The following is a 15,210-nucleotide window of genomic DNA, read 5'->3' on the forward strand; positions in this document are numbered from 1 at the left end:
ATTGTATGGCATCCAGAAATGAACAGAAATAATCAGAAAAGTGTAAGGTTTACATGTGATGGTGACACAGCACTGCCAGGGAGGGGAAGCCAGCAGGGTGGGAAGTGCTGTTCCACTTCAGTTGGTGCTTTCCCATCCATACCTAAACTTTGTCACTTCCAGAGAAAGAGGGGGGAAGAAAACCCCAAACCCAATCAAAAGCAAAGCCCATAAACTAGAAAGTGTATGTCATGGTCACATAGCTTGCCCATGCTCCAATGAACTCTTCTGCTGATTGTTCTTTCTTTACCACTCGTTGTCAGAACCACGTCAGTGCTGTCACCAGCAGGATTTGGCCTCGTGTTTTATTTTATCAGAACCTTGTTACTGCTTTCCCAAGTCCAGCATATCAGTTTCAAGGCTTTGATTCCTTGGTTCAGAACTCCATGGTACTTCTGTCCCCTTTCCTATCAGCTGTAATCTCTTCTCAATGAGAAGATAAGGTGGGGAGAGGCAGACAAGGTGGGCAGAGGCAGAGGGTGCTGCCAGCAGCTGGGACCAGGGAATTTCCTTTGATGAAGGTGGTGACCTAATGCCACAAGCAGAAAGGATACTGGGGGAGGGTGGGGGGGATGTGTGCCTGCAAAAATAAGACAAAAAGCTTTGGGAACTTGTGACTTCATCCATCTCTTTTTCCAAAGGCAAACCTGAATGCTTGTAAACATTCTTGAAAGCTTTGCCTTGCTTCTTCCTCCCATCCTTTATCAAGAAGTTTCAGCACCTCCTCGCACTTGGACTTCAAGCTTGGGTGAGGTCACTGTTGAAATGGTCTTAGGGTGAGGAATTTTCTTCCTAGTGTTCTAGCCTGGTTTTTTTCCTCACTGCAGATTAAACCCTTAATACCTTTTGGGGTTTTGGCCCCTGGCTCTGGAGAATATGTTGCTGTTTTTGCAAGTACCTCTTGCCTGTCTGATGATATCTTCTCTTGGTCTGCTCCTTGCTGTCCACTAGATACTGTTTAGGAAGTTTTATTGCTTCCTCTTGTACATACAGTTAACCCACATCTGCCTTGAAATGTAGTGCCCTAGGTTGGACATTTTTAATGATAATTCAGTTTGTTTATGAACATATTGACCAGTGCATCACCTGGAACCAAGCCCTTTGCTGGGTAGAGCTTTCCATTGTGACAATAACTGCTCTCTGCTCTTCTGCCAAGGAGATTCTCATCCAAGTGACAGTCCTCTCATCTGTTGTGTTTCCTTCTGTCATGAGAATATCATGGGACACAAATTTTGTAAGGATTACAAAAAAAAAAATTATATGTTTGGTGCATGTTTCTATTTTCCAGGACAATTACTCTGCCATGGAGGGACATTGGGTTGATTTGGCAAATGTTGTCCACACTCATTTCTCTGTTGTTCCTTAGGTCCATACAGTACTTTGCTTTATTATTTGGTCAATATGTATTCTACAAATTATTGACTTCTCATGTTATTTTAACTTCACACCCTTTCAAGGATCATAATTACAATCCTTGTGCTGTCCCTGTTAAATCCCCTGCTAGGTTTCTCCCATTCTGGTTTTCTGACTTTGAATATTTGAGTTATTCTTTCAGTCCTCATTAATAATTTGTCCCAGTGTTTGCTTCTATACACTTCTTTTTGATTTTAGGTTATCTTAATTTTAGCCACACTGGTCTTTACTGAGTCTGCTCTTTTCTCTGCACTGAGGTAGTTTATGCTGTTTCTTTAGCATTATTTATTTCAGGAACTGACAGTTCTAACTCAGTTTCCATGGGAAATTGTTTCTTCCCATAACTTACCTACTAATTCTTACAAGTTTACTGAACTGTGCTGTGTTGAAGTCATGTTCACTCCCCTCTGCTTCCTAAAATCCACAAAACTGCTCTGTTAGCATGTTGATTTAAGGTTACTTGTCAACTTCTTTTCCAACCAGTTCTTTTCTGCGGTTTGATGCACATCTAGAAGTCTTCCTTTTCATTGCCTTCTCTTCCTTTTCTATTAAAAAAAACAATACTAAAAAAAAACAAACCCAAAAGTCACCAGTTCCTCTGCAGTCCATTCCCAGTGGGCATTTGGATATTGAAATCACCTACACCATGGGTCCTTTGCTTTATACAGTGCTGCTACTTGCTGCCAGGAAGCATCATCCATCTGCCTGATTATCTTGGCTTAATTATCCATGGCTTCCTGACCATGCTCAGGTCTTTGCTTTAATTCTTACCCCTCTGTTTCCAACAATTTTAGCATATTCCCACTCCTGGGGCAGCAAGCACTTCTGGCCAGGCCTTCCCCTCAGAGCTGCCTCTCTCTTGCCCTGAGGCTCAGAGCAGCTAAATCATCATTTTCATCATGGATCAAAACTCAGACTCTTTCCAGTTCTCTCTCTTACCTCTTTCATTAGTTGATAATAGACATATCTAAGAATTTCAGGTGAGTGGCCAATGAGATGCTCTTCTTTCCTATGGTCTTCTCCATAGCACAGTTATTTACACCTGTAATTATTTACCCTCTAGACCCCCAGCAATGCTGAACCATTGGCACCTTCACCCTTCCACTGCAGTGCCAGTGCCTCAGCTTCTGAGATGCATTTGACACAGAGATCTCTCCCTTAATGTCATTCTCACATTGCACCTTTATTTGTTCTGAAGACTCATCTCCTAAATGGACCCAGTCTGTGATTGTTGATGGGAGAAGATCAGGGAGGAAGCATTTATTTATTTATTCCATTTTTAGCCTGCTTCCGAGGGTGGCTCTGCTTGTCACACCTCATTTAATTCTCCAGTTCTTGAGATGTAAAGATCCAGAGGCAGGCAGGGGTTTCCTTTGGTTTAAGTTACAGAGGTGCAAGAGGCAGCTCTTGGTTGGGGAGGAATGGGGGAAGTTCCTTGGTGAGAGGTGACCCAGAGCAGAAGGAACTGCTGGTGCTCCAAGTTGGCCTCTTCTGTGAAAAACCCTCGTGGCTGACTGGAGAGCAAAGTGATCTCCTTGGGGAGAAGTTGACCTCTGTGAATAAAGCCTTTCTGCTTTCCCTCTCATGTGTGTTCTCAGTGTTGTTGGACCTCCATGGAGACTCCTGGGTCTGAGTGTATCCAAGGAAGGAAAAATCTGAAGAAGAAACAGTGAATTTGTCAGATGGAGCTGCTGTGTTACCATCAACTTAACTTTGCAGTTAATCTTACAACCCAAATCCATGACCTGCCCAGAATAACGTTGGTTCAGTGGTTAAAAACCTGGGGGTGAGGTTTGGCATCTCCAATGAGATGCGATGGTCAAGATTTTCCTGAAGTTTGCTCATGGCTTTTTTCCCTTTCTCTTTTCCCTCCTCTCCCCAGTCTTCCATCCCGTGGAGTGCTCGTACTGCGGGTGTGAGAGCATGCTGGGGTTCCGGTACCGCTGCCAGCAGTGCCACAACTACCAGCTCTGCCAGAACTGCTTCTGGAGGGGCCACGCCAACGGGCCCCACAGCAACCAGCACCAGATGAAGGAGCACTCCTCTTGGGTAACTCCCTTTCTCTTTGGCATGCTGCAGCAGGCACCCTGTGCTCCTTTCTTCTGAAGGTCACAGGTTTCTCTGGTAGAACTGCACAGCAGGACTGGGGAAACTGCACTGGGTTTGTTACCAGTGATGTTCACCCCTTGCCAGCTGGCATGGTCCTCAGTGCTGCTGGAAGCACACAAGGCAGCACAATCCTTCACACATGGATGTTCTTCACCTCTTCCTACTTAAATTTTCCTCTCTTCTAGCTTGAAGAGGCTTAAAGGTTGCAACACCTCTTCTGCCCAGAAGAGCAAGCTGGTTAGCATGAACACTGCTGGGCAAGGAGCTTTATCCAAGGGGTGTTGTTAAAGGCAGTATTTCTTTAAGAGAAAAATTATCCTGACAGTTGTAAATAGAGGCATTGAAAACTGCACTGAAAAGCCTCAGAGAAATTACATGAGAGGTAACAGTTAGGTGGCTGTGTGAGAATCACATCTTAAGAAATACCAGAGCAGTTTAGATACAAAAAAAGCCTATTTTATGGCAAAAGATGAAGCCCAACCTTTTGTTTAGTCAGAGAAGTTCAGATGATAATTGGATTGTAATTAGTAATTATCTCGATGAGGAAGAGTCATTATAGTATTACTGTTTAATGTAGAAAATTGGGGCTTAATACCATTCAGTAGTTGGAAAGTGAAAAGAGGAAAATTCTGACTTAAATGTTGTCCTTTTTTTAACTACATGGGTAATAAACTTCTGGAATGTTTAATCTGACCTGCAGGCAGATTATTATCCCATTAAGTCCACATAAATCCAGTCTGTAATTTTAATACAAAGACATAACCTAAATAGTACCTAAATTGTAGCTCTATCTCTGATGCAGATTTTGCCTTCTGAAGTCTGCCCTGGGTTTGCACCAGGCAGGTTACATGGACCGTGCCCTGGTCTGGTACCAGGATCTGGGAATCTGGCACCCACCTGGTTTCAGTGTGAACCTCTGAGGTGTTTGATTCTTGTTAGGCTGTACAAAATTAGTTGGTTTTAAGACAGAATGCAAATAGGAGGAGTGGGAAACTACATCAATGGAAGGAAGAGCCACAAAGTGCTCCTGACTGCTCTCTTGCTTGGCTGAGCTGGGGGCCTTGGGTGATGGGGTCACAGCCTCAGTGGGCAAAGCAGAGCCACAGATGTCATCTCCAGGAGCTGAGCAAAGCCTTGGACACTGTCCCACACCACATTCTGATCTCTAAACTGGAATAATATGGATCAGATGGATGGACCACTCGTTGGATAAGGAACTGGCTCAGTGTCCCAATGGAGCTGTGTGAGGAGTGGTGTTCCTCAAGGATCAGGACAGGGATCAGTGCTGCTGAACATCTTTGTTGGTGACACAGACACTGGAATGGATGCACCCTCAGCAAGTTTGCTGAGGACACCAAACTGTGGTGAAGTCACCAGGCTGAGGGGAAGGGATCCATCCAGAGGGACCTGGCCAGGCTGGAGAAGTGGAATCCTGCAAACTGCTGGAAGTTCAACACGGCCAAGGGCAAGGTTCTGCAGCTGGGTGGAGGCAATCCCATGGAGAAATAGAGGTTGGGAGGAGAAAGGATTGAGGGCAGCCCTGAGGAGAAGGACTTGGGGGTGGGGGTGGTGGAGCAGAAGCTCAACATGAGCCCTCAGGGTGTGCTTGGAGCCCAGAACCCAACCATGTCCTGGGCTGCAGCAAAAGAAGCACAGACAGGGGTCGAGGGAGGGGATTCTCCCCCTCTGCTCTGCTCTGCTGAGACCCCACCTGGAGTTGTGTGTCCAGTTCTGGAGTCCCCAACAGCAGAAGGACACAGAGCTCCTGGAAGGTGTCCAGAGCAGAGCCACTCAAATGCTCAGAGGGCTGAGCACCTCCCTGGGAAGCCAGGCTGAGGGATTGGGGTTGTTCAGCCTGGAGAAGAGGAGGCTCCCAGGTGAGCTCAGAGCAACCTCCCAATATCTGAAGGGGCTCCAAGAAAGCTGGGGGAGGGCTTTGGACACGGGGGGGTAGGGAGAGGAGAAGGGGAATGGGTTAAAACTGGAAGAGGGGAGATTGAGGTTGGAGATGAGGAAGAAATTCTTGAATTTGAGGGTGGTGAGAGACTGGAACAGGTTGCCCAAGGAAGCTGTGGCTGCCCCATCCCTGGCAGTGTCTCAGCCCAGGTTGGATGGGGCTTGGAGCACCCTGGGCTGGGGGAGGGGTCCCTGAGCATGCAGGGGGTTGAAAGTAGGAGATCATTAAGGTGCCTTGCAACCCAAATGTGATGATTCTGTGGTGCTTCATGTAGGAGGAGAAGGAAGAGCAGGTAAAGGAGCAGCACCCACCAAAGCACAGAGGTGGCAGCAGCAGAGCAGTACTGGGGAACTTGAGTTTTCACAGACCAAAAGGAAAGAATATTTGAAAGAAAATAAAAATAGCTGGGCACCTGGAAGGAGACTGGATTTTAATATCTAATGGAAACATTGACACATTCAACAGTTGGTCCAGGGGTCTGTAGCAGTAATTTTGGCAGCAGCAAAGCTGAGTGCCTGGTAGACACAAGGTGCAGCTCATCCTAGGGAGAGGCTGGAGCTGAGCTGAGCTGAGCTGAGCAGGAGGGGGGCAAAGGAGGGAAGGAAATGTTTGCATTTCTTGTTCACCAGAATCAGAACCCAAATCAAAGAATGATGATTCAAAGGTTGTCTAAAGGTGAAGCAAAGACAAAAGATGGAAATCAAGGACAGCAATGGAGACGTGAGAGGGATTTCAGTAAACAATAAGGCAATCAAAAAGAGCATTTGTGTTCCTCTAGTCAAGTATTTCTGGCTCTAGCTCTAGCAACTTATTTCTTTTTAATAGTATGCTGGAATTTTTAAGCAATAAAGTGTTTTAAATGGACTGGAAAAATCAGAAATATATAAAATACTGCAACAGATTGGATTGATTGAGAATGAAAGAGGGATCTTTTAAGAGAGGGGTGTCTTACATATTTTCTCTTTAATATTTTTAAACTTTTATAGGTCTTGTGTGTTAATTTTCTGAAAATGGAAAGATAGTCATAATTTTTTTTAAATGTCTTTTAGTTTGGGATTTGGACTGTATTACTTCTAGGTAAGAACAGATAAAGAAACTCATCAGCAGGTCAGAGCAGGGAATGGGAGGTGTCTTTTTCACATCAGTTTTCAGTGGGACACTTCTGCCTGGCACTGTTGGCAAAGGGGTGAAGCTGAACCTGAGAAAAAGATGAAAAATGTGCAGGGAAGGGTGTTTGAAGGTGTCTGTTCTGGATCACTTATGTTTTCAGAAGTGATGCTGTTCAGCACAGCAAATTGCAAAGTTCTCAGGTGGGTCTCAGCTTCTGCAGACTTCCCTGAAGCTTTAGATTAGCTGGTTCTCTGATACAATAAAAAGAAAAATTTCTTTTTCTCAGGTTTTGAAGTCAGCCAGATGTAGTTCAGCCTTGTGTGGTGTATTGTCAGAGCTTTAGAGCCCTGAGACCCAGAATAAGCATTCATAGTAAGTATTTCCATAAGGTTCTCTTTCCTGGAGTTCTGAAGTGCCTTTGATAATTTTTTTACACTATAAATCAAATAGCATCAATTACACACTTGATACATATTATGATAGTGATTATATACATGCAAGTTCAGGTAGAAATGGTTTTTTTTGAAAGGGAGGGTTTGCTGCAGGAACACACTGCTTGGTGGGGGCTGTTTGGGGCTGGGGGGGGGGGGGGGAAACTTCAAACACTTTCCAAGTTTTTCCTTCTGGGGTGTTTCAGTTTAATTTCATGAAACAGCCTTAAACATTGATACATTTAGTTACATATGTGCACAGCAGAACTGAAAATCGAATTGTTCATTTTTAAAGCCTGTAGGTTAAGCATAGAGTCAGGGAATGGGTTGGGTTGGAAGGGACCTTAAAGCCCACCCAGTCCCAACCCCCTGCATGGGCAGGGACCCCTCCCACAGCCCAGGGAGCCCCCATCCAACCTCCAACGCTGCCAGGGATGGGGGAAGATGAAGATGAAGCATTTTTCTGTTTGTGTGGTGTTCACTCTGCTAAACCTCAGCCCTCCTAATTCCAGGGTTAAGCAGCCAAGCACCCCTTAGGGTGGAGGTTCTGATGCCTCCTTCCCAGCTGTAGTTGAGGTCTCGCCTCTCCCTGCTATAAATAATGGAATGTTTGTTATTTAGAACCACCCTAACATGGTGGCTTGGGAGCAAAGCAAACAAGGGCTGAGTTGTTTCTATAGTGATAAAATCTGTGGCTTCCGTGGGGAAGTCATTACCCCGGGTACTAATCGGATCTCAACCAGCAGGCAGAGCCTCTCATCTGCCCAGTTCAGGTCCTTAATGAGATTTCACTCTCCAAATTACATCTCTGATATTTCTGGTTCCTTTAATTTTCCCATTTAGACGACCTTAAAATTATCAAACATTTTTGAACGTGTTTTGGTTCATCCCCCCCAGTCTCAGGGGGAGAGGGGAGAGGGCCCTGAAGCGGCTCTGCCCCTGTCACGTTGCAGCCTGGCTGGAACATCCCCATCACATGGAGGTTCCAAGTGACGTACAAATCCTGCTCTCAGAATTCCACATTTCCCAGCAGAGGGCACGCTGCCTTCGTGCTCCAGCCAGGGACCCACCGGGACACCTTGGGTGACCCTGCACCTTCCTGCGGGGAGCTGGAGCCAGACTTGGGGTTTTATCCATGCTGCTGGTGCTCTGGCTTCATCTCTTGGCTTTTTGCTGCTTAATCCTCTTGGCTGCTCTGCCCCATTCCTCTGCTGGGAGAAGAGGGGAAATTCCCAGTGCACTGACTGGGAACGTTTTTTGCTCCCTCACCCATTTCCAGTATAGAATCCAGAAAAGAAGGGTGGGTGTAGTGCCTTACACTGCCTTTACACCCCGAGTTGTTTAGTTCTGTTATTGCATGCCACAGTAAAATGAGGCAGATATTGGAGGGGGGTGGAAGGAAGGAGAAACAGAAAACCTCAGTTTCCAAAGAAGTGTTTTTAAAAACCAAGTTTCAATACAGTTTTTATGGCCTGCACATTTCTAAGCCCCTCACAAGGAGTGTTTACCGGACCCTCTGGGCAGAGGTGGAGGGGATTTGTAAGTAGAAAGTACAAGTATGTGAATTCTTAAGTAGACAATCAGAAAAAAGTGGAAAGACAACGTTTGGTAATGCAGTTTGTGGTTTCCAGCTTGTTAATTCCATGGTGGAAGTATTATTTTGTTAAACAGATGTGGCCTTTGCTGGGAAGGTGGCCAGAGACACAAAATCCTCCTGAAATGAAGAGGCTCCGGCAATACACAGGGCAGGTGTGGGGTGGGTTTCAGACACACGGAAGATCACAATTGCATTTTACTGATAATTTCTCACACCTTCTGCACGGATAACCCAGTTTTTCAGTGGTGTCTGTCAGCATCACCCCAGTTTTCCAGCAGGCAGCAGCTGGGGGGTTTGCATTCGATGCACAAGGCTCAGCCCTGCGCGTTCGTGCAGCTGCAGCCCAACTTCCCCTAAACTTGGCTGAGAACATTCACACTCAGCATAGCTCTTCTAGTTCTCAAAATTGCTTTTTTTTATGGGGTACTTGCAACTTACCCAGGCATCACTGCACAAGTTATGTTCTGTTCCTGCTTTATTTGGAACTAAGTCAGGTAAAAAACATGACCGTGTCTTAATTAAAAATATAGGACCCGGGACAGCCCTGGGCTGATGTATCAATGGTACAGTTTCTGAAACAACTGAGTCTCAAGTGTTTGGTTTGCTTTTGAGTCTGACTGAGGCTGAGTGCCACAGGGAGAGTGGTTCAGTGCTAATGGGAAAGGCATTTTAGCCCTACCTGGGGCATGTGGGATCACCTGTGGCGTGTAGGTGCAGAGAAGGGTCTCCCACTTCTGATTGTTACAAAAGAGAATAAACATTCCAGCCTCTGAGAATTATTTATTTTACTTGTTTTGTGCTTTCTGTGGAGCCTGGAGCAGCCAGGCATTCCTGCTGGCAGGTGGATGCCATGGGTCGTGTAACCTGTGCTTGCTGCTGGGCATGAACTTCGGTAGCAGCGCTGAGGAGCTCTGCGGCTCAGCACTGCAGCATCTGCAGAATGCTGCACACCAGCAGTGCTGTGCCTGGGAAAAAACAACTTTGGGAAGGGTCACCTGATCTCTTCTGACCTCCATTTCTTCTTCAGTTGAAAAATTTATCAAAATGGATCGTCTAGGAGGTGGTGGTGGAAGTGATGTTGGAGTTCTGGCTATCAGGATTCGTGCATAATTCAGGAGTCTGCCTCTGACTCCAGACTTCACAGGTGTTTCTGAAGGCAAGAAACCCAAAAACGGGTTGTCTGAAATAACCAGCTCAGAACGAAGGGGATCCACTGGGGTGTGTAGTAACTGCAGAGGGAATTGTAAGGAGTTAGAAGATTTATTGATTCCTCAGACGTGGTAACTGCTGGCAGGTGGTTCTCACAAGTGCTTTTATTCTGTGCGCCATAGAAAAGGAGCAGAAGCTGTTTCTTTTGAATACTGATTGATAGTCTTGTGCAAAAGGTATGTATCCTCTACTGACACGGAAAAGGCTGAGGGTTTGCTGAGGAGGGAATCTCAGGAAGACAAAATCCAAAAAGCTTTGTTGTGCTGCAGAGCAGCTGCTCTGCGAGAAGCGCTGCGGTTGCTCCTTGCTGAGGCTCCTGCTGGAGCCAGACACCTGCATCTCATGAACCTTCTGGAATAACACAGAGGAGAAAACTGTCATGAATGCCTCGTCAATCAGATGGCCAGTAAAAGGCGAAAGAAAATTGCTGTGTGACTTAATATTTTGGAGGAAGAGCAAACCCATGAGTACCTGGGGTGGTTGCCGTGTCCGGATAGAGAACGTGGATTTTGTTTATGTGCCTGACTTCTTTTTGTTGTTATTTGGCTCATCGACCATGCTTCCCATCAGACTGCTGGAATGGCTGCAGCACTGCAAATCCTGCTGAGTCATGGACCGTGCCCATTTTGGATGTGAAACGAGATGGATTGGCTGCCAGGGGCTCCCAGGAGAGCTGGGGCTGCCCGGTTCCTGCAGTTACGCCTCTGCAGCAGGAGGAGATGTTAAGTGGTTGAAAGCTTCTGAAAATAAAGGCTTCAGCTTGTTTTCCCATCTAAAGCTGAAGGTAAATAGAGCCATAAGCTGGACTCTGGGATGTGTGAAACCTTTTCCAAAGTCTGAACTGTTGAATTAGTTTTTCACTGCCCATTTGGAGCTGGAAGCTGTTAATAGTGAGGATCTTGCACACTGAGCAAGATCTTCCTGGGACAGAAGTTACAGATACTTCATAAAACATTGTTTACCCCCAGCTATTTACAAATCATAGAATAATTTGGGTTGGAAAAGACCTTTAAGATCCTCAAGTCCAACCATTAACCCAGCAGTGCCAAGGCCACCACTAACCCAGATGGGTCCCTCAGCACCACATCTCCATTCCAGATTAAAGTTAAGAAAAAAGTGAACAGCTGGGGAGGAGGAGGAGGATAAAAACACAGCAGGGCAGGTGGTGGCTAGGGGGGGTTCACCTGGGGAGTGGTTTCAGTGATGGGGCTTGTGCCTGGTGTGGGTTTGCAGGAGGGGAATGACAAGAGGCTTGGGTTACTTTGGGCTTTTCTGTTCATGTTTTCTGCTTTTTTGAAGGGGAGAGCATCCTGTCTTTGCAAAATGCCAAGGTGCTTGCAGGCAGTACCAAACAGGCAGGAGGGCAAGTCTAGCAACAGTGATGAGAGGTGGTTTTTATTAGGAATTCTACAGTAGAATTCAGCTAATTGGAAGAAAAAAAAATTTCTCAGGGTAACACAATCCCCATCTGAGGCATCCTTGCCCATGGAGCAGTGATCTTGTCCAGCCTGCTGGGCTCTTTTCTGTCAGCTGCTCTGAGAAGCATTATCAAAAAGTTGGGATCAATGGAAATTATCTTTCCCCTGTAATTTTCAGAAACTGATGCTGCAGTAGTGGCTCAATTGCAGAGCGTTTGAGACAGCACCGGGTTTGTTTGGCCAAATAAAAGGTGGGGTAGCACAATAGGATACAGTGCTTGTTACCACAATGGGGAAAAAAACACCTTTAAAATAACCTAAAAACACTGCAAAGAGGAGGTCACAAAAGAGGCACACTGAGTGTAGATGGGCTGTGCAGGAACCAAAATCTGAACAGGGTAAAGAGAAAAGGAGGAAACACTCTAAAAGGAGGAGAGGTGAGGAACAAATGGAGAGAGACATAAATGTGGAAAGTTTCAATAGCTTATTCATTATTAGCTAATTCTTCAATAGAAGAATTAATTTAAAACTAGAATTTCACTCTTGATGCCATCACATTTGTGTCCATAATTTAAATTTTACTGTGGACTTAGTAAGAAGTTATATAAAGACTGGATTGTGTTTTTCATAGGATTTCAAAGTAATTGAAGGGTGATGATCATCTCTAGAACCTTTCCTAGTGAGAGTGCCATGCACTTCAACACTGTTTGTGGGGATCATCCCTTGGCTGCAATATACCAGGTTTTCTCAACACATTTAAAATAATAAAAGAAAAAACGAAGCCATCACCTTGTCACCAGTCAGTCTTTTTAGCATATATTGGTGAATTAATAAGCTGGAGTGCTTCTGAACATGGTGGTTTATGGAGCTCCCTGTAGGAGACCACCTGAAGCAGGTAATTATCTCAGCATCCTTCCTCCTGAAACCTTCTTGGTGAGAGGAGATAAGAATCTTGCACCCACCAGAAGATTTTTCTGGGGTGCTCTGATAAGGCCAAGACTTCCTGGCTGCAGAAGCCCAAGATAATAAATTGTGAAGGTCAATGGCTTGTTTCACCTGGCATCTGAAGGCTGCAGGAGGCAGCCTCTTCCTCCATGGCCTTCACACGTTCTGCTGCTTGCCAGGTTGGACCTGAGGGCCAAAGAATAAAAATCCCAGAATCTGAAAGGAATCAGGTTGCAGCATACTGAATAATCAGATTAATCTGAGAAGCAGCATGGACCTCATCTGGAGCACAGGTTGTAGAGCAGTGCTGATGCTGATGGAGACATGTGGCTGGAATTTGACTGTAGCTACCATCACATCTCCTCTGGGAAAAGTGGGATCATGACTAATTCTCTTTCTCCCAAGCCTGCATTCCTCATGAAGTCAGAGGCAGGCTCCATTCATGGTTTTTAGAGTTCTCAGTCAGCACTGACTTTGAGTTGTAAGGTAATTGAAGGAGGGTCATAAATCTTCAGCTAAGACCCAGCTGTCGTAATGTATCCCCACAGGCATCCAGCTCATCTTTCTTTTCTAATTTGAAAGGAATTTTTCTCTTTTCTTCATTGTTTCCCAATTGATATTAGTATTTTACTTCATACTTGAACTGCATCCCAGTCTACTACAAACCATGGAACTCCACAGAGGGAAGAACTTGCTCACACAGGGGTTCACTCAAAAAAGCTTCTGTTGCCTGTTTGAAATTGCTAAAGCCAAGAGGCCCAGAGTTGAACTTCTCACTGATTTATTAATTGCTAATTGTTTATTTAATTGTTAGTAAATGTTAGTAATGGTTATTAATTGGTAGTTACTCATTTCTCTCAGCTGTATGTGTGACTCCTGTCCTGGGTAGCCTTGCCTGCTATTTAAATCAGTATTAATCTGAACTTCAGTGTGATTGAGCCTTGAGAATTGGTGCTAACTGTGCTAAGGAATGTCTGACAGGCAGAGGAAAAAAAATTACACAGGAGCAATTAGCCACTGGGTCCCACACCCTGGACTGTTAATGAGAGAGATCAGAAACCTGGAGCTGCTGGGTTACATCTGAGCTCTCATAAAAGCATCATCTGGCCTCTCACTCCACTGGCACAAGTTTGGGGCATGTAATACATTTTAAGACAATTTTGTAACTCAGCATTGGACAGAAACCACATTTTCAGTGTGTGACTAAGGCCAGCCATCCCCTCCATGGGTTTGGCCACACTTGTCACCAGCCTTTCCCTCTTCCTTAGATGATCCCAGGGCAGCTGCTCTTGTGGGATCAGTTAGCACCACTGAGTGAATTTGTGGAAGAAAAGGAAGAAAAGGGCACTTGCTGTTCCCCCTTACACTGTTCCCCTTGTCCTTGCCCATAATGAACAAAAAATGGCTTTTATTCTTGTCCTGCCTACTCCTCAGAGCACAGCTCCTGTGTTCATCAGACCTTGTGAGTGAGCCTAAGAAATCCCTTAATTTGTATGATTACCCCTTGATTTCATTCCTGATAGGAACCCCCAACAATTGGGTTATCTCTTCATCTTCCATACTTTTGTTCAACTGCTTCCATTTTTCCAAATTATGGCACTGAACCCCCCCCCCCCCAGAACTTCTCCACCCGTGCAGTTTCTCTGCTGGTTTCTCAGCTGTGGTACAGTGTAACTGGATAGTTCTGAGTGTTCTGGTACCGTGCATATTTTCACCCTTCTGGGTTACACAGATTGCCTTCCTCTCCCTAACAGTCAGCTCATTTTTGTCCTTCTTTCCAAAACCAGAAATCACCTGCAAAGAAGCTGAGCCATGCAATTAGTAAATCCCTTGGTTGTGTACCCAGCAGAGAGCCTCCTCGGCCCGTGTTCCCTGAGCAGCCAGAAAAGCCCCTGGATCTTGCCCATATAGTGTGAGTACTGATTTCCATGTTTTTCTCTTCATCCATGGTACAAAGCAAAGTGCTTGTGGCTGCTTTGCCTTCAGAAGGGGCTGGCAGGAAGCAGCCCTTTGATTATAAAAGTTATATATATTATAAAGTTGTAACCATTATAAAGCTGCAGTGCTGTGGTTGCTGTATTTCTCTCAAAACTTATTTGAAACTTACTGCTTTGTTGAGAAGAAAAGAGATAAAACAGTGTTCCCATGCAGCTGAGGCCTGATGGTGTATTCTGCTCACTGAGCAGCCTTACCTTGTGCCCATCAGTGTGCTGGGTCAGGCTCTCTTCTCATTTATTGCATATTAGACAAACAAAATGTGCAACAAACTTATTTGCAAGTCAGTGTTGCCTGCAGCTGGCAGTAGCAGGGTTCAGCTGTTTCACTGGCTTCACCTTCCTGTTTGCCTCCCTGAGAGGTCTGGGTGTTGTTCTGCTCTATGATGTTCTTGTTATTCTTCCACTGACCTTATGGAACTGATGGAATGAGTTTAATGCAGTACCAGAGTCCTGGGGCTGGTTTGAATGGTCTGAAATCAGGCTGCTTCCCCAGTTTGCCAGTTTTGGCATCGAAAGTAAAACCAGAGACCAAAAAAAGAACCCCAAACAAGTTCTGTTACTGCACGTGTGTAATGAACAGAGCCTCCAAATAGATCTGGTTTGCATCCAACAGAGTCCTGAGGAAAAGTGTCAATCTTCTCATATAGCTAAATTTAAGCTCATGGTGTAGAAGTGAAAAGAGCAAAAGAAAGGGGTGTAATTTCTGTAAAATGGAGGACTGCTGTTTTCCTGAATAATTTGCTGTTCTGAGAGTGAGTGGAGCTGATGCCCTTCTGGTTTTATTTTGACATCATAAATACCAATTTCTTCTTGAACTGTTTCCTCTGTCACAATTCCTGAATGGAGAACCCAGGAGTTCCAGTCTGACAGCACCTCACCACTGGCAGCTCAGGATCAGGACGCTGCTGCCTTGGCCTCTCCTAATGCTGGATGGTTTCTGGCTGGCTCTTGGGTAACATCCTTTTAACAGAGGTGGCAGTCAGTG

At 45.3% G+C, this 15,210-nt stretch overlaps 1 protein-coding gene across 21 annotated transcripts in view; it reads left to right on the forward strand.

Moving 5' to 3' along the window:
- Positions 1-15,210, forward strand: part of DTNB (dystrobrevin beta) — a 172,777-nt gene that overhangs the window by 54,283 nt on the left and 103,284 nt on the right. For all 21 annotated transcript variants that reach the window (XR_011725478.1, XM_071742339.1, XM_071742320.1 and 18 more), the window contains 2 exons: positions 3,335-3,501; positions 14,016-14,140. Coding sequence is in view for 20 of the 21 variants with exons in the window: in XM_071742339.1 (XP_071598440.1) it covers positions 3,335-3,501; positions 14,016-14,140 (292 nt within the window). In the remaining variant the exon portion in view is untranslated. The remainder of the gene's footprint in view (positions 1-3,334; positions 3,502-14,015; positions 14,141-15,210) is intronic.

This window comes from Heliangelus exortis, chromosome 3 (assembly GCF_036169615.1).
Source record: "Heliangelus exortis chromosome 3, bHelExo1.hap1, whole genome shotgun sequence".
NCBI lineage: Eukaryota > Metazoa > Chordata > Aves > Apodiformes > Trochilidae > Heliangelus > Heliangelus exortis.